Here is a 20,445-nt window from a genome sequence, read left to right as displayed (position 1 = left end):
AGGAATGAAAGTTAACGTTAATTCCTGCTCATGCAAACGTTATGTGGTGGACAGGAACATGCAGGAGACTGAGGTGGTAAAGACAAGATGTTACATACAGGTCAGTACATCCACTCCCCAAACTGAATTTCAAGCTTTAACAAGCTCTGTTAGCTCATGCATTACTTTCTCTATGAACTACTTTGAGAAAAGCTTCATGGTATTTCTTAATTGCATTTGGAGCCCTCGCTCCTTCAATTTTAAGTGGGTACATTCAAGTGGATACACTGTACCCCAGAGTCACTCACTATCTCTGATGAATTAGTTCTACAGGGAACTGGCTTGAAAACAAGGGATTTATGATCTCTAAATAGCTCTTTTCCCCATAGAACCTCCAGAAGTATATTGAGGAAGAAAGACCTTATATTTGATCAATTTTCTCTTCTGGTTTCACTCAGAATTCCACTGAGTTATTTCACTATTCCTATGCTTTTGTCACTCTTGAGGTGCTAAAAGGTAAGCAGAGAACTGAATATATTAAATTGATGTGCTTATTATCCTTTATTACAGTTATGTTCCTTAAGTGAGAAATCTACCTAGAGAAGTCTGCTTTATTTCATTGGCTGTTGTGGAAAGATAGAGTCTTTCAAAAGGATTTTGCTAATCTGAGCAGCATATAAACAGGAGGTTTTTGGCAATTGGGAAGGTCAGCAATGCTAATTGTTGGAAATTTTGGCCAACCAAGGAAGGGAATTAAGGTGCCTTAGCTTGTCTTGGTGGTGTCAGATGGCTTTGATAAGCAGAAGTAGAACAAAGGATGTTATTGTGCTTGAGAGCAAATTTTAGTCAATTAATTTTCATGGATACTGCAGAAAGCTGTCAATTAAAGGCAAATTGATTAAAGGAAGCAATTATCTGGTAATACCATGTACCATACCAAAATTCTAGCTTTTTAACTTTGCCAACTAACATTTGTGTAAGTATCCATGCATTTTCTGAAACATATAACGATAGTCCCAGTCACTGAAACTCATGGTAGACACTGCTAAAGGATCCACAAAATCAACTCAGCTCTTGTGGGAACCCGACTGTACAAGTAAAAAAATTGGTGTCACCTCATCTGCCCCTGAGGAAGGCTTCAGAAAGCTCTGTGATATGCAAGAGTTGGACTTTTGAAAAGTGATAAAGTAGTCCCTAAAATACTTGTTCCTTGCTATGGAAGATTCACTCCACCCAGCTGTGCATAACAAGAGAGAAAGTGTAATGCAGTGACCTCTGTATTTATGGCTTAGCACAAACGTCCTGTCCTTCCTGGACAGGGAGGGGTGAGAAGAGGGAGGCAAGGGGAAGAGCCACAGAACCTTTCTCATTTTGTCATTTTGTCATGCATGAAAGGGAGACAGGTCAAGTTCTCATACCCACTCTCCTAAAGTCACACTCTAACCATGTCCCATCAGCACACACTGCATGCAGTCAGTGTTTCTGCTGCAAACTGAGCACTGCAGGAGGTGAGGGGAGACCATTTGAGCACAAGACAGGGCAGCAGGATTTGGGAAACAGGTTAGTTTAGATCAAAGAGTCTTGTACCACAGCAGAAAATAAGCATGTCCCTGTGCCATAACCAGACAAGCAGATTTACCTGGAAGGCCTTTTGATTTCCTACTGGCATCAGCTTTGCTGTATCTTCATTAAATGCTTATAAGACTATGCTTTACTGGCAATATTGGGATGGGCAGGGAGTGAATATCACTATTCACATCCTGCATTTTACTTTATTTTTGGCATGAAGGCTATTTAGAAGACAGTATTGTCACTGACCATTGTCCTCTGCTCAGCAGAGCAGTCACAGGTCAAAATATATTCAGCGTGGGACAGATACACCTGCCTGTCATCAGTGCTGTTTTAAAGAATTACATGACCCATCGAGTCTTCAATCGGGAACCTATTTTAAGCCTCACTGTCATTAATTGTGAATAATCTTCCTAGGCAAAACAGCAGACTTCTGCAAATGGTCAGGAAACACTGCAGGATGGTGCTGGTCAATCAGAAGCCACATACAGTGAGATAAGCCCGAATATACTAAAAATAGAACAAAACTAGAACAGACTTGACCTTTTGCTAGAACAAAGCTTCTGTTTCTTCAAAGCTGTTAATGCTTTCTTATCAGACCTCAGTCTGTTACAGTCTTTAGCAATGGCATGTAGCAGAATGAAAACTCCAGGCCAATTTCTCTACAAAGGCCACCTCCTACTCAGGAAGCAAAACCACGGCCTCTTCACAGTTACATGAAAAAAGATGGGTAACATTCATTTTTTTTGGACTTGAAGATTGCCATGACTACATAAAGGAAGATTTCTGAGGAGGAAGAGTTGAGGAATAACTAATCTAAATATAAACAAGAAATGGCATAGAAAAATTTGACTGACAGTTAATCCAAAGTCCATTACTTGGAAGATTTTTTAAAAAGGACTGGACTGAGTAGTAGAAATATGCTGTAGTGAAAATCTTGCCATAGGGATTAATGAAGGCACCTTTACAAAAGATCTTCAATATTGCAAAAGTTCCAAAAGCTACCAAATCGAGATCTTTTTCTATTAATTTTTTTCTCTGTAACTACATAAAAAATTGAAATTCTACAAGCCTGGAAAGTGTTTAGATTCCACTTTGTATCCTACATAAAAAAAAGATTAATATTATTTCTTTATATGATTATATGGTTTATATGCATGAATTTTTATCATTAAACCCACTGAAGAGAGCTAAGGAGAAGGGTTGCCTTAATTACATTTCCATTAATTTTATATCTTATCAAATTACTAAAAAATACCTTTCAAAATAACTTTAAGTGTAAGCACTGAGATACAATCTAGACGTTTTCTTTTTCATTATAACACATGCACTAGGACTATTTGAAACATAGCATCTGTATTTTGTTCACAAAACATTAAGGATACACAATTCCTATTTAAGTGGAGAAACTGTATTAATACTTATTCAGAAAAAATGTCAAAAATCTAACTTGGTTAAAAATTAGAACTGGATAATTTTTTACTTAGGTACATTTAATGTTTGTGAAAAAACTGACTATTGATATTTTAAGTTCTATCAAAATTTCCCATATATAAATAAAATTCACCACCACTTTGGTTCACCAAAGTTTGATCTTGGCAACATTCAGGAAAAGTTAAAATGTTGCTCTTATTTCATGCAGTGATGTTGATTTTCCACAGGCAGTAGTAAGATGGTGTGACCAGAATCTGTTTGTGTTCCCATAAGGAAAGTGTACATGCATGCTGTGAATTAAGTAGCATGTCTACTGAATTGCTATGGTACTTAGCTAAGAAAAGTGAAATGTATTTTAGAAGCAACTAGTGCTCATGTACTCTTTAATAATACTCAAGAATTGATTTTTTAAAAATATGTATGATAGTCCTTTAAACACTCCAGTATTTGGCTGATTAATGCAAAATTCTCCGTGAACTGTAGCTTTTCCTTATTTCTAACACAGAAAAACAATGGGAGTTTGAATGAACTTGACTGCTGATACAAATTTGGAAGCAGCAAAAAGCACAAGAGTTTGAGTCTGATCTCATGCACTGATTAATCCCTTTGATCAGAACTATTGCTACCAGATAAAGGTACCTGATTTGCAGTTTATAGAAGTTAATGAAAAAAAAATAACCCTAAGGGCTGCCAGCAGGCCTGTGATAGAGTTAGTTTGTCACTGCAGAGACCAGTGTTTCATCAGAGAAACTTCTGCCTCAGTCAGTGCCAAGGACTCCTAATGCAGCCAGCTGAGGGCTCACATCAACTGGTTCTATGGAAACCACAAACTGTTTAATGGAGTTGCATTTTTTGTTTCATTTGATCAGAGCACAAACTAGAAAGGAAAGTAGCATTGCCCTTGGTGTACTTCAGATGGAATATGGAATATTTGGCAGCCTTGGCTATAGGTTTGCCATGTCTCAACTGACACAGCAAAGAACTGTACTATTGTAACAAAAAGATCTCATTCTAAGCACCAGCAATGTCTCAGGTGCCTTTGCCACAGAGACAAATTAATAATTACTGCCAGAGAATGCAAATTATTTAAATGGAAATGCTAAACAATATTATCAATAGGTTGTCATCTAACATCTATTAATTATGCTATTACCTATTAATTATGCTTTGTTCACGTTTAGTAAAAATATTTTGTTCATTTCTGTTGTTCTTTCAGCTGCTTTGTCAGTTTTATTCTAATTCAGACAACTTAAAGGTCAATAATAATTCTAGCTAATAATGGAAAGCTTTTTGAGCAAATTTTCTATTCAGGAAAGAAAAGTTCTCCTTCTTTCAATAATCAGTTGAAGCAGTTACTGTTTTAAAACAGAATAAAATACTTTGTAAAACAGGCACATAATTATTTTAGTTTTAAAATGTTTTATTTCAGATAAAGCATGCTGCTATATACAGAAAAAGTGTGGGTCAAAGCAAGAGCAATACAGAATGGGCAACATATTCCTTAAAACTTAAAAGATGCTTTTAAAAGCTTCAGTGCAACAGTAGTATGATATATTCTTCTCACTCCTAAATCACCTCTAGCAAAATGTCATTTCCTCGCAGATCCTGAGCAACCCCAGCTATCTCTCACTTTTATATAATGATAAATTCAATTTTCCAACACAAAACTTACAGCAATGGTTTCAGCAAATAACCTCTACCAGTATAATATATTGAAGAAATACAACTTCACATTGCTAATATCTTATTTCAAACAGCATCATTCAACTATGCAAACTAAGTATGTTGTACATTTAGCAAGGTCTAGGCCAGTCAGTTTTTCTTTTCAACTTTCTTTCTCCTACTTCATTATCTTTACAGTAAAACTCAGTAAAAGTCTCATTCTTCTTCCTCCTAAAGAAATACTGTCAGCAACTTCCCTCTAATTTTCTCCTAAAGTTAAGGGACTACAATAGTGATGTTTTCCTGTATACTGAAGTTTGAGATAGTAAAGGAGTAAAGCTAAACTACTTTGAAATGAAGAACACGAACTGGGTTGTATTGTTATTTTTAGTTGTGGTGACAGTGAATGGCTAACAGGCTAAGGACAGAAACCTACAGAGCAAGGCCCCAGCAACGTGTGTGACACGCTGGGGCTCTAACTCGGGACAGCAGTTAATGTTTGACTGTAACTCTGTCTGTGTTTGCCCCAGAAACGTGGGCTTTTAACTTTTGACATTAAGGAGCTGCGCTGACAGGCCGTGATGCCAATTGCGCAATTTGGCAAAGCGTGGGCTGTTACGTTCCGTTTCAAACCTTTCCCTGTGGCATGAAGAAAGAGAGAGAGAGAAAGACAGAGACAGAGAGAGACATAAACACAGAAGAAAGAAAGGAGGGAGAAAGAAAGGGGTTAGGGACCATGGCTACCACTCCCCTGCCTTATAACTAGGGCAATGGCAATTTATTTGGATTTTCTCCTCAGCTATCAAATCAGCACAATGAAGGCTGGGTGATGCTTTTTGGACCACGTATGAAAGGTTTTGCGGTTGTTTATTTCTGAGAAGTAACTTGATATAACTTCTTATTCTTTGACTTGTGCTTGGTATTACAGGGCTGCTTTTGCTAGAAATGCAGTGTAATCCCATTGTTTTCCTGCCACCAGTTTCTCTTGGCTTTTCCCTCCCTTGCCCCCAGCTGAGCAGTCAGTGACAGTTAACTCATAAAAGTGCAAAATGAATGCAGGTATTTTCCATTCTGTAACACCTAGGCCAGCCCATATATATCCTGCTGTCCTTCCTGCAAGGACCATCACCCACAGGTTTAAACAGTACTTTTCTACAGCTTTTCTCAGCATTAGTAAGTATTAGTGTTTACATTTGCATAAATATTTCTGGTCATAGGTGTCACAAAGCAGAACAACATGGGATTTTCAAAGCAGAGTCCTGTGAAGTATTGGCCATCTCCTGCTCTCCCTGGCTACCTCTGACTGCACACTGGGGCTGTCGAGCCATGTTCAGCACCTCTCAGGATTTAGCCTTTTCTAGACACTCGACAGTTTAAATTCAGGTTTTGTAAATAAAAAGGGGAAGAAGGGGGATGTGAGATGAGAGCACAGTAAAGGAGAAGTATATCAAACAGAATGGAAAATAAAATGTTCTTGTTATTCGCAAAATGTATTTGAATCATTGCAAACAAGGTAATTTTTTTTCCTCATTATTTACACTCAAAACACAAGACAATTAATTGTGTTAATGCAGTGGAACTTGAGAGTGAAACCAGCCAAACAGAAAGGAGCAGACTGAGCTGGTTTTACTCCTCAGGCTGAAGAAAGCACAAAACAATAAACAGAGTAAATGCCAACAAATTCACTGATATTTCTAAATCTTCTGTTCTTAATAACACAGTGTCATGCAAGTAACACTCCTAAAGAAGTGTTGATGTATGACTTCTCAAAATATCTTTTATGCTTTTAAGTAATTAAAAGATATAAAGTATTCCTAGTTGAAACTTTCTGATGGCATTTTTTCCAGTTACACCAGAGTGTACCAGCTACAGTGGGTCTGACATGCAATGTAAGAATTCCCTTACTACTTTTGAGATATTATCCCTCCATTCAAGGAAAAGATATTCAGAAACATGTGTTTGGCTTGAAATAGATCCCTTCTTTCCAGAAAATAATCCACAACGATCATCACACCAGCAATGGAAAGTTTTCATAGCAAGTCATAATCTCATGTGTGCCTTCAAAATAGCAGCAGCACGAGCGAGGGACAGTCATGCAACGCGCTCATTAATATTAACTGAAAGGGATATTCTGCCACTCGAAAATGCCCAAGCTCCATGGGTTTCATTTAGAACATATGTCATGAAGTTAGAAGCAGCAATCTAAAAGTGACTATTTTTATGTAAAGCAGTTCCGTCAAAAATAAGCTACACGTATCACCCCCTGTCCTCCAAGAGTTTGGGAGAAATCTGATCAGCATTTCATGCAGTTCTTGCAAGAGAAAGCACCAGAGAGATTGCTCACAGCATGCCCTGAGACCAAAATCCCCTGCCCTCCAAAATCTCTGGCAGTTTAACTTTTGGAACATGAAGGATTTTTCCAGAACTCCAGCACAACAAGGCATTAACACAACACTGAATCTGGCAAGACTCAGGTTCCGCAGTTTCATGGAAACCTTTTGCTTTCAGGAACCCAGGAAACCTTCCAGATGATCCCAAACTGTGGACATGGAGAAAGGTATGGTTGTATAGTCTGGATCTGGAGTAGATACTGAAGAGGACTTTCTACTCCATTATTGTGCTGGAAGAGTGAAGTTCAAGTGTGGAGTCTGTGCATCTGTCATAGGTCCTTCCATTCCTTACAAAATCAAAAGTAGCAGGAGCTTTCCCATGAGACGAAGCAGAAGGGGTCCAACAGGCCCCAAAGAGCTGTCTATGATTGATGCATGCACAACTGGGGCTTTTGCTACCACATCTCCAGTGGAGTGTGTGCAATGTTTGAGGCAGGCACCAACCCACCCACATGGGACAGGCACTGTCAGGGAGGCAGGAAGGAGATCCCATTTCATTCCTTGCCCCAGAGCTCACACCAATTGCACAGTTCCTGTGTAACTACCTAGTATATGTTCCCTTAACTCTACTACCAGTGAATGCCCTTAAACCTGTTCAGCTGTGCCTAAACATAGCCAGAATCTCCTTGTGAAAACAAAGGATAACACAGTGAAACCTCAAAACTGCAGAAAACATGCAAAGCACAGTGAATATAGTCATGTACTTCGAGATAGAATGTGCAATTTCCACGTGTTGATGTGTTACTAGATAATTATTGTCAACATATCTGATACCACCTAAATTTTCCAGTATCTAGTATTTTCCAAAGCCACAGACTACACCTAGAAAGATTATTCCTCTAAAACAACATATTACTCTCAGATGTGAATGGGGAACTCTTAAGTTCATCACAATGCTTTAAATCCCATCATAGTAAGGATTTGGATGTGTGCTATTACATCAAAACAGATAATGCACAATACATTTAATGAGAATTAGGCTTGCACATTTGAGGGAAGAAATAAATCCCTGAGGGATATAATGTCAAGCCTGATGTTCGGGCACTCAGCCATGAACTTGGGTGAACTGCAACGGAAGGTTTATAGCAAACATCAGCTGAAAGCACACTTGTATTCTCACAGGGAAGATAACAGATTTCTTTCTCACTGCTTCAACATTTGTAACTTGCACTGTGATCAAAAGCTCAGAACCTTTAAAGAAGCCGTACAGCAGTAAAAAGAAAAAAAAAAGAATAAGGAAAGGAGGTGGTTTGAGTATCAAACACATCACAAACCCAGCCAGAGGCTTAGAGCAGCTCATGTGAATAGGGATTTGAAGTATGCAAACAGAAAATAAGGCTTACACGCAGGATGCTCTTGATTCAACTGCAGTTTTTAGCTCAACATAAGAATCTCTAATACATCTATTTCCTGGCTATGCAGGATGATGATAAATCTTTAATTCCATATTATATCTCTGAACATATCCACTTTTTAAGTGTTTTTGATAGATCATATGAAACAAATACATTTATCCACTAGCAAAAGCAGTCCTGTGCTTCTGTATTCTATAAATTTGGGTCATGTTTATTCCAAATAAAACATAAGCTAATGATTATGGGTATGGATGGAAACAACTCCTTTACTGTATCATTTAAGGAGAATCAAATGTCAATCAGAGGGTCATCCAAATAAATTGCTCACAAATTTCAGTGCTATCACAACATTATATATTTTCATCCAGTTACACAATCAAGTAGTTACATGGGGCTTGGAATTCATCACATTCACACACCCAGTAAAGTACAGGAAAGTTGCATGAGCAAGGATCTTTGAGATTTGAACACACATTCCAGGAATTTTGCACTGTCTTTCCTAAAAGCATGCTAATTTGTTATCCTTCTCATTCAAATGCCTCTCACAAATAGCATTTTAATTTTAGTGATTTTTAAGTAAATGTATTAGACTATTTTAGGACAAAAATATAATAAAGGAGGTTCATATTAATGGCATTTTAAAACATTATTGTGTTATCAGGAAGGAGAAAGCCATATTTTTCACAGGGAGTTGCCTACCTTGACCTCCTCAGGGCTTCCTCATCTGGATCTTGCACTGTAGAGAAAAAATGTTTCAGTTAAAAAAAGAAAGAAAGGAAGGAATTGGCTTTATGATGAAATTATAAGTTCCTTAGAAACATATCAAAAGCCTATCTAAAGGTGCATTCATGCTGATTTTGCAGCAGTGGAATCTGTAAGAACACCATGAGGAGGAGCAGTTCCCTAGAGATGGGAAGGAGGATGTTAGGAGGAATGAAGCTATTACAATGCCTTTGTCATTCATTTGTTAGCAGTGTTTCACAGCTGTAGGCAATGATTCTACAGAGAGGTCCTGCTGTTTTGCAGGAAAGCACAAGAGGCATCAGCAGCAGATTCATAGGAAACACGAACTATTTCCCTCTGATGTGGGAAAGGGCCCTGAACTTCCTTATCTCTAGATCAGAAACCAGCTGTGAAGTTAGTACCAGGTGGTCAGAAAAATATTTCTATAGGCAACAAGCAGCAAAGTTCAATCTCCTGTGACATTCATAGCAGATCTAGGTTTAGATAACAGGGCTGATAGAATCATAGATTCAAGACAAATGGTGATCCATGATTTTTTTTGACCTCCAGAAGTCACTTCTATAAAAGGCTGTTACAAGAGACACGACCTATTTGTCATTTTTTCTAATGAATGGACAGCTTTGTAAGTCTAGGCTGCTGGAGAACAAAAAATTGCACTGCAGAAATTTTATTTGTAAGTAGGAAGAACTATGGGGTCCCAAATGCTCTTTTACTATAGAGTCTGTTATAGTTTTATGGTGGGACCCCTGGCAGACCAAAGAATTTTCTTCACAAAGCACAAGGTGAGACTGTACACTTTGATTTCCTATTCTCTCTAGTTACATCCAGGATCTTGGACTGAAAACTACGAGTCTGGTCATGAGTATTCCTTCAGAATCAGTGGCCAATACCAGGGCGATACGTAACGACAGGAATCTGAAACCAGGATGAGGAGGATGTTCTGTTATTCCACTTACTGTACTCCGTTCCAGTCATCTGGGCAAGGATGCGGAAGGACTTGGACTGCAGGTTGGCGGAGCGGCGGCTCCAGTCCTCGCTCTCATCCTCGGGCTTGTTCTGAGTTTTCAGCACAGCCTGATACACCGGGGAGGCACTGTCTACGTGAGGGTCTTTAAGAGGGAGGGTACTGCAATTCAGAAAGCGAAACGTTTTGAAACGGCACATGGTGGCTTTCCTCCCAACCTCTCTGCTCTCAGTTTATCACCCAGAGTAACAGCAATCCACAACATGGCTTTGAAATTACCACTTCTTAAAAAAACACATTGATCAATTTTATGTTATGGTTCGTTCTATCTTTATAATGGCCTGTTATCATCAAATCTGCATATTCAAAACAGCATGAAAATGCTTGGAAATATCTGTTTATGATTCCTCAGCCAAGGAAAGCACAAGCTTACAGTGGTTAGAATAACATGTGGTGATAAAGGCGAGTATGCCAGCAAAAACATTTATTTCTCTGAGAATTCCTGTCCTCTATTATTTCTTATAAAAATTACTTCATGTAGATACTGTTTTATGCTACTTCTTTAAATTACAATGTTGGGCCAATGCGCTTTGAGATTGTACTTAGAAATAAAAACCATATTTCATTATAAAAATAATGTGGTAGGCTTTTATAGCTCTTTCTAGAGATGATTCTTTGTCAAACTCTGAATTAAACTTCCATCTGCCATAAGTCTAGATTCATTGTCTACTAAACCTGTGAAGCAAAGAAGTCTAGACTTGTACTCAAGACTTGCATACATATGCTGTATCTGAAATCTTTAGCAACAGAATGTATCTCACAGTCTTACAACGTCTACTCATCTTGCAAAGTGATATATCCACGAAAAAACTTTCAATTGTGCACACCTAAAATCAAAGCTACAAAAGTCTGTAGCACAAGTGAAGTAACCTCTCTTTGATTTATGATGCAAGCTAGAAACAGGCTTAGTAACTTAATAGTGCCTTTTTTTCCCCCTGTGAAAATAACTTCTGCATAGCACACGGTTAAAATTAACTATTAACAGAGCTGCAGGAATATACACTGAGGGGATGATGTATGCTTGGAGTAACTTGGCTCCATGGCTTCTCTAAATACAAGGTCTATTTTTGAAGCAAGTGATTTATTGTAACAGCTTTAACTTGTTATTCCATAAAGAGCTTTGCAAGCAGCAAGCTCAACTTCAGGAAAACTGAGAAATGGTTCTGTTAAAAGTTAAGGGCCATTTGGTCCAACTAAGTCACTGCCATAAAGTTCCAGGAGCAGTCCTCTGCTATAAAAGTTTCTTCCTTGGTTCAGGCTCAAACTTAGTGTTCTCTAAGCCACCATTGTGCAGAGAAAAATCTACAGAGAAGCTGAGTCTGTGATTTGAAGACCTGAGAGAAATCATGAAAAAGCCAAGAACCATGTCTGACATCCTACACACAGCAATAACATACACTGTGATGAAAAATATTACCAGGTAGTGCTTTAAATATCAGTATTTTCCAGCTGACACACTCCTCTTCATCAATACACGGTTTTGATGGATCTGGACATAATAGCATGGGACGTGTTCTTCAGGTCAGACCACAAGTGGCTCACAAACATGGTCAGTGTTTATATGGACCCAAAAGCACCCTGTCTCTCTAGGAGTTTTCAGGTTTTATTGAAGGAGTATTTATGTTCTTCATAACCCCCAATATATGCAAACTTATCACTTTCTTGAGGACCCAGCACAGCACAAACCTCAGTAAATTTTTTTTTTTTGCATGTTTCAGCACAATCATCTACATGATGGAGCACAGCTTAGAAAAAAGGTGAACCTAGAAAAAAACCTGACTCTTCAGTTTAAGCTCTGCCACAAAACATACAAGTTATGTAAAAAAATGTTTCTCAGTGTGGAAGACGCCCTGTAGGAAGAAGCAGCATTTTCCAGCTCCTCTTTTAGCTCATGTTTCCAGACCACTATCCTTACAATATCTAAACACTAGCAGGTACAGAAGACATAATGTAGACTTGTTTATTTTGGGGAGGGTGTGCCATCAGCTGCTTGCACTAGTGTTACTCCTAGTGGAAGATGGGAGAGCAGTAGTCTTCCTCTTCTGGCCCATCACATATGGCTGAAGGGCTTGCTGAGGCAGGGCACAAAGTGTGGGAGCAGGAATAGTCTTTGCATGGAAAAGGTTCTCTGTAATACCAACAGTAAGTCAGCAACCCACTCAGGACCGTTCTGCTGCTGCCTCTGACACTTGGCTATGCTGAAAAGTTCTGTCACTGTAAAGGGTCTTGTTAATGTTCCCCAAAAGATGACCCCAGAGGCATTTGAGGGTGCTGAGCACCCAGTACCTTGCCCTGTATGACTGCTATAGCTGACTGCCTGAATTGGGCCAACAGTTAACTTTATATTCCCAGACTGACTTTTTAATCTTGCTGAAGCTTAAAAAACTGCTGGTTTTAGCAGTGTGATAGCACATTTCCCAGCTGCATACTGTTGCAAAGTGGATAATAAACCTTTGCTGACTTTGACCATAGACCACTGTGGCAACAGCACCATGCAAGTTACAGACAGTACAAATTCCTTTGACTAAATCCTCTTGCTGAAATGCTTTGTTCTTGTATTATGACCAATATACAAAAAAAGCAGTTTAAAGGTTTATGTATAATTATGCTACTAACTCAAGGTTAGTTAAAAAACTAGAGCTAAAGGCTGGACCACAAATTTCACAGTAGCAATGTGTGGCATTAACAGGACATATTAATATCCTTATGGTAGATGATTAAGGCAGGAAATGGAGCTTGGTGAATTAAACTTCCCTAGCAGAGTGAAACATGCTCATATAAATTGAACTAAATTAATGTAATACATTGGAATATTTCCAAATCTGCCTTTAATTCAACAGGCCTTTTTCTTTTTTTAAAATCATAATTACATTGTAGATGAGTAACTAGGACATATGAGCTACTCAGCATGGAAGTGCAAAATAGAGCGCATCGCTGATTATGAGCATTTCATAAACCTAAATGTGACAGTTGATTCTTACAGACAGCCTAAAGATGCACATAACCACGTTTAATACCTCTGTTATACCTCTTTGTAATTTAATTTCTTTCCATCTGGGTGTGGATGTGCAGAAATATTATTCATCTTTAAGCATATTACTCTAAATTGATGTTACTGAAAAAAAATTCTTCCCAAATGGGTTAGAGCTTTCGTGGGTTTTCACACTACAGCCTGAGGTATTTTAGTAGGAGTCAATAAAGAATGATACCCCTTTTTCACATCATCATACTAGTCACACATTATTGACATTAAAACAAACTTTAAAGACAGTCAAACTTCTTTGAGTAAGTAGCAGTGGGATTATTATTTTTTGGACTCCATTATAAACTACAGTTTACCACATGAATGGTACCCTGGAGTCATTAACCAGGTTTAATTTAAATAGATAATGAGTAAAACTTAGGAACACTGCAGTGTTCTACCCCTGGTGTAGACATACCATGAAATATTGTGACCTCAGATATTAGACTGATTCCAGCTATTCAATAAAAGGGCTAAGAGGTAAAAATCTCCACAACCCAATAAAAAACCAAAAGTTCATGTAGACTGGTAAATATCTACCCAAGTTGACTTACTGTAGAGAATACACGAGACTTTAGTTTCTACCCAATCACATTATTGATTCCGCTACTTTAACTTTTCAGTTCTTAATCTGGATAAAGATGTTGGATTTATGTCTACTTATGACTTGTGAATTTGGCTAAAACTGCATAACAGAATTTAGAAGAGGTTTGACAGAAATGTAATCAAAATGTACTAACCACGTGGTTTTACTGCAACCAACTCTTGCTTCTTGGTTTAGTAAAATCAATTAAAACAAAAAAAAAACATAGAAAGAGAAGAAAAGATAAGAAGCCACCGCATTCAAAATTCTCTGCCTTTCAGTTCCAGTGTGATGTTTGAGTAACTGCAGTATGAATAATTCTGTGCTTTCCTTTCTGTTTTCCATGGTGGTCCAGTAAGTGTGGGTTATTTTCTAAGTGACAAGAGTCTGATTCTGATCTCATTAAGCTACAGCACCACTGATTTCAAATAGTGAAACTAGAAAATGAATTCTTATCTTGAGCCTGTCTGTCCTTCATCACAGATAGAAGAGGTAAGCATGTTTCCAGGTACTGTCTGCCCTTTAGGTCTGCAGTCTGAGTGTGCTTACCATCTTACAGACATCTTGTGGCTTCAGGGCTGACCTCTAACGTGAAATGAAAAGCCAGAAGAAGAAAAATTAAGCACTGAGACTGAATTATATGCAGAGAATTGACACAAAATGAATCAGTACACAATTTGGTCTGCATTTATACGAAAAACTCCTCATACAAATACTTCTGCATTAAGCATAATCCTATCTCAGACTTGACCAACTAAGCAAACGAAAGAACATATCACTTTGCACTGCAAGTTAAAGTTCAGAATATCATGGAAGCCAAAAGAACCTAAAGGTTTAATCGAATGAGTCAATGGGTAGGCCATTGTTAGGGCAGCACAACCCTTGCTAGGTTGCTAGATATATAGATTAAAAATGTTGTGTTAATTGTAATAAAAAAAACTACAGAGAAAATTGGATAGTCACTAAGTGTTATAAATAAAAAAAAAAAAAGGCAAGAAAAGTTACAAGACAGGCTGTAGCTCTGAGCACAGTAGGAATAAAAACATTAGTTTCTCCTTGGGACCAGGCGAATGTTTGGCTTAGGAATCACATTCCAAAATGAAGCAAAAGCTTAAATGGTAGCTTATATAGTTAATCTTAAAGAAAAATTTTTTTTTGCAACATTACATGGGAGAACATAGTCATGAAGTTGTCTGCAAAGAATAATGTTTAACTAGAACTGTCTAATAGAAAAGGATTAATGGAAATAACCATCTCATATCAAAAACACCCATGCAATTGGTGGCTTCCATGTTCAAAATGAGAAAAAAAAGTAAAAACTTTAGAACACAGAGATGTTTAACACACACTTTGCTGGTGGTGGTGTAATGACTCAACACTCCATAACAGTCTATTTTTTATCTATGTATCCATTCATTTTGTTCTTTTAAAGATATATGTATATATCTTTAATATATATATGTATGTATCTAATATAATTCATGACTATCTTTTAATTTATTATTCAAGACTCTCATTACTGAGATTCTTTACTTCACAATTCTACGTGTTTAAACAAATCCCTAATCTCCCTGGTTGCGCTCTTTGGACTTCTCTCACTCTATCTGGGAATTTCCAGGAACAGCATTTTCCCCTCCCTGCAACACAGGCAACACAGTGTGTCTTGATTTCTTCCACAGGTGGGAAAAGACAAGGCTGTTTTCCAGTCCAGTAGAGCCACTCCTGGTGACTGGAACTGCATTTGAGAGATTCTTTTCATGTGCTGCTTATAAAATGAAAAGGATCCACGTACTCAGCAGTGTAATTTTATAATCATCTGATCACTTAAATAAGCAATTTTTTTTAAACATTACCATTTGCGTTTAGTAGAAAGTTCCAATATATGATAAAATGTCTCATATAATCCATGCCTATGAAAGATGTGAACCATTATAAAGAACAGAGAATGAATCAACTTCTCTCTTTGTACTTGGCTAATTGGAAATATGAGTCTACTCAACACCTGTGGAGATTCACTGAGTCATGGTCAAAACCAGCTAAAGGTATTGCTTGGGATCCATCATTAGGTAGAGCAGTGATGCAAAAAGTTAGTGGGAAAAAAAATATATATTAAAGAAAAGAGAGAAAAATGGCCAGTAAAAGGGAGCAGAAGCAAATACATAATCCAGGTTCATTTTGAATAAGCCTGAAGCTAACATACTGAGAAGAAACTATGTTAAAGTGTGTTGCTGTACCTATGTTTGGTGTCACATGAAAAGAAGGCAAGTTCGATTTTGGGTAGAAAGACACCTGGCAAGAGAGAAACCTGGCTGCATTCATTGCATGTGTAATTTCAGTTAAGTTGTAACAGCTCCGGATAAGTTAATCAGATGGATTTCCAGAAACATGCATTGGTAAAAGCAGAGTTATTAAAGATCAGTGGCTTTTGCCATAGTCCAAAGGATATGTGTAAAACATATGTACTGTATGTAAACCAGGGAGAGGGAAAATACAGCAAAACACTCCATTCTGCAGAATAAACCAGTAGCCAGTACTACATAAATATTTTGCATTCTTCACATATCAGTAAAAATTCCACCCCCCTTTCCTGTTATTCCCAAGCTATGCATATAATACAGTGGTTATTACAAAGCATGGTCATCAGAAATGAAAAGCCATCCAATGTCATATACAGAGCACTAGATATATTTTTGTGTGGTTTACCAGTTCTAGGAGGAATACTAAAAGTGAAAAGTTAAAGTATCCCTGACCATGGCAGACTTTTGGAACTAGATGATCCTTAAGGTCCCTTCCAGCACAAACCATGCTACGGTTTTCTAGTTATCCATCCTTTTAACTTCAAAACATGGAAGTGCTTTTAAACATTGCCTAGTATTGATATGTATTTTTATGTATAATATACCCCAATAAAAAGAGTCCAGGAAGAGCAACCATGTCATGCAGGCAGGGACTGTTACATGTACCATGCAGACAAAGAGCATTCCACACAAGGAAATGACCTTACCCAGCAAATTCTCCACCCTGGGCTTGTGCCTGGCCTGCAATTGCATCCATGATAGCATCCTGGGAATACATGCTGATCGGGGTGTTATACTGGGCGTGAATTATAGTAGCCTTGCCGCCAAGGCCCTTCACCTCAATGGGTTTGTGTGTAGACAGGGCAGAGTCCTTCAGGACATTGGGGTTGAAACGCTCCGTGAACTCCGGGCTGGGTTATGCAAGAGTGAGGTTCCACAGGGAAGGGAGGGGAAGAAAGGAGAGAGGCGTGAGAGTTAAGTGAGAGAAGCACCACCGGCAGAGGAGTGTGCACGTCTGTTCATGGCATCTCACCAGCAAAGCTTCCGATCACAGAATAGGAGACAACACAAGTACCAAGTCACAGTTAAAAGCTGGCTGCCCCAGTGGATGACATTTTTGTGCTGGCTCACAGATGTATAAAGAGGAAAACAAAGGTGAAATAGCTGTCACTGCATTAAAATATCATGACAAATCCCTAAGTATTTATGTGATACTAAAATTCTGCTGTTACATGCATATATACCTATAAGTGTACACAGACATACACACAGGTATATGTGCATGCCCATGGGATATACATACATACTGCACTTTATCCACTGCATCCATTCATGCTTTCAGCATTCTGACAAAGCACTAGGAAATGCAGTCGGGTGAATAGATTTTTGGTCCTCTATTATTTAGAAGGTTCCAGTACTTTCTGTCCAGATTATTAATCACAGTGAAATTTAGTTCTTGTGCCTTTTAATAATCTTCAAAGTTTTCCTCACAAAGACTAAATCTTCCCAAAATCTCTGTAGAGCCAGCCCCAAGTGCTGCTACAGCATGATAAATGCTCAGTCTCAGACCAAAATATCCTACATTGCAACCAATGGGACAATTGCATTTGGAAGAGTAGCTGCCGCAGCTTCCATTTATGAGGAAGGACTTTTATTTGAGAGACTGAGCCCCAAGCAAGTTAAATAAAGCTCCCATTACATCAGAACGAGCCAGTTTAATGTCAGGCTGCAGCCAAAGAGCCCCTGGCTTCCTTGTAGAGCCGAGTTGTACATTGTTGCAGCCCTAGAGCAAGGACTGAGCATTGCCCAGGAGAATTGCCCATTGTTTCAAGGAGAAAGTTAACCCTCAGCTGTCAGACACTGAAGTAGCTGCTCTTCTCCAACCTATGGAAATCAGATGATTCTCTAATCTGCTCTTCCTGTCCTGCCAGCAGCAGAAGGATGCCAGCAGAATAGATTCCATATGCTCGCTAAATTGGACAAGTTTTTCTCTTTACACACACAATAGTTTGCCTGTTTGCCATGGGTTAACCCCAGAGGGTTAAAACTGAACCCTCAATCCAGCATGGAGGAAAAAGTAAAATCAAGTAAAGCTGGCAGCCATCTGACTTAATCTTCCAGAGAGCATCACAGGTGATGTGCCACCTCTGAACCCAGCCAGGGGATTCCACTATGTTTTCAGCCTTTTGTTTGGTGGGATGCCCTGACTGAAAACAGACAGAGAGATACACATATCATTCCAAATACTTGACAGAACATTGACAGCCACATGCTCAAGGAACAGAGACACATAAATGCACATGCTGCATCACAGCCACAGCCTTTAGATACACACATCAACTTTTTAAGGGAGGGAACCAGGAAGCTGCATTATGCACTCAAAAAGTGAAAATCGTCTTTTTACAAAGACATTTTCACATTTAAAATATATCTCCATTAACTATTCATCAACGATGACAGTTTTATTATTACACTGACATCATCTGTTGAAGGGTGATGTGCAGGGACGTGCAGGTTGCTACAGTGAGCATGAACGTGCCTTACTTCAACAACATCATCTCTTTTCTTTGTAATACCCTAAATGATCACATGATAATTACAAACACACAGGTCCTCAAGATCTTGAATTTAGTATTCTCTTTCCTCCATGCTGTTGAGTATTGAAGAGATTCTAAACCCAAGATCTGAGAAGACTGTGTGAATGAAAGGACAGAGGTTAAATATGCCACCTTTAGAGAGTAAAGTTCTAAGCAGTTGGTTTCCACAACTACAGAAATCAAAGCTAGTAACATCAGAACAGCCTAAACTTCCCTAACAGTAGCAGCAGGAGTGATTTGGGCTTTTACTTGTGGTCTTTAAACAGTTTCAGTGATGTCTTTCAAGAAGTTTTAGTCACATTACACATACCAAGGCAAAACTTTAACTGATGTTAACAGGATTCCCATAAAACTAATAGAAAAAGGGACAGATTTTCAACTGCAGAGTTTTGTTCATAACTCTGGAGGTAGAGAGAAGATATTAGTACTTGTGAGGGGTGTTGCTCTCTAGGACAAAGTGGCAGAGGTAAGGCTGCAGGAACAGCTGGAGCACTGCTGCAAAATGAATGGGATCTTCTCCTAAGATAGAAAAGGATTGGAAAAATAAATGCAAGTAAGATTAAAAACACCCCAATACTGTGACTTCTGCTTTCTAAGACAATTGGGTCAGAATAATTATCAATGTAAATTGGCTAGACTTTGTCACACCAAAGGAGTTCCAGCGTTTGCATGACATCACACCCACACCTCACTAAAATCAACTGAGAATGCCGGATCAGTGTAAGTTATGTGCATTAAATATTAGCTCAACTTTTATGTATTCTACTGCTTCTAACCTTGTATTGTCAGTTTAAATTTCACATTTAACTATTAGAATTATTTATTTTATGCTGAATTCAACCCAGTCTCTAGAAATTTCTGGATAACATCCATTTCAGGGACAGAAAGTGAGAGTTTAGAGATAATCCTCTGCCCTTAGAAAACCAAAGATCAAAACTGAGGACTCTGTGAACTTTCTTAAATAAAGCAGATTGACCACATTTTCAAATAGTTATTTCTTGTTTGGGCAACACATTTACTAAGGTAAATGACTTTGTGGATTTTTTTCCCTATCTGTATCTCATACCAACCTGAATTTGAATTTTAGCGGAGTGGGGCTTTGGAAATTAATTTTATGTCAAAGCTCAAAGTACATTGCTAATAATACACCAAAAAAGGCTCAGATAATGCTCAAAGTCTGAAGGCATGAAGGCTACTGAAAGATTTAAGAGGACTTAAACCTGGACTGTAGAAACAAATGCTTTTGAAAGCCTTCACAAGAACTGAGCAGGCTCAGCTGCCAACTCCATTCCCAGCGTTCGAGCATCCCCAAGTGCGTGGTGTGCTCAGAAGGGAGCACTGCTGGACACCAGAGGCAGCACATGATGCTGGTCATACCAAGCAGACTTTTAGAAAAACACTTCCACTCGCAAGCAGACACAGCACGAGCACAGGGGATCATGCTACCCCAGAAAACACATCTTCACATACATAGCATAAGACAAACATTTGGCACTATAGAGAAGTGATACTAACTTGGCAGCGGTGTTGGTTATGACCTAAAAGAAGAGAAAGAGAACAAACAACATCAACCACACAGAAAAAGTCAATAGTTTTTAGAGTGCAAAGGGCAGAACATACTTATGAAAGCTTGCTACAGGCTCTTTTCACACCATCTACAAATAAGAACAAAAAGTAAATGTATGCCTAAAAACCCCAACATGATTAAGAAAGGAAAAAATTTGGGGATTATACTTGATCCAGTAGGACTTAGTAGGGTACCATGGTATTTTGGCTGACCCTTGAACAT

General features: G+C 38.4%; 1 protein-coding gene across 3 annotated transcripts in view; it reads right to left on the bottom strand.

Moving 5' to 3' along the window:
- Positions 1 to 4,384: 4,384 nt before the first annotated feature.
- LOC108493507 (LIM domain-binding protein 3-like) overlaps positions 4,385 to 20,445 on the bottom strand; it is a 79,759-nt gene continuing 63,698 nt past the window's right edge. For all 3 annotated transcript variants that reach the window (XM_017807000.1, XM_017806999.1, XM_017806998.1), the window contains 5 exons: positions 20,172 to 20,194; positions 16,767 to 16,970; positions 10,090 to 10,259; positions 9,089 to 9,125; positions 4,385 to 5,283 (listed from right to left, as the gene is read on the bottom strand). In XM_017807000.1, the coding sequence (XP_017662489.1) occupies positions 5,187 to 5,283; positions 9,089 to 9,125; positions 10,090 to 10,259; positions 16,767 to 16,970; positions 20,172 to 20,194 (531 nt within the window). In that variant the 3' untranslated portion in view covers positions 4,385 to 5,186. The remainder of the gene's footprint in view (positions 5,284 to 9,088; positions 9,126 to 10,089; positions 10,260 to 16,766; positions 16,971 to 20,171; positions 20,195 to 20,445) is intronic.

The sequence above is a fragment of the Lepidothrix coronata genome, unplaced genomic scaffold (assembly GCF_001604755.1).
Source record: "Lepidothrix coronata isolate B3197 unplaced genomic scaffold, Lepidothrix_coronata-1.0 Scaffold17, whole genome shotgun sequence".
Taxonomy (NCBI): domain Eukaryota; kingdom Metazoa; phylum Chordata; class Aves; order Passeriformes; family Pipridae; genus Lepidothrix; species Lepidothrix coronata.
This window is presented reverse-complemented; position numbering and strand designations above follow the sequence as displayed.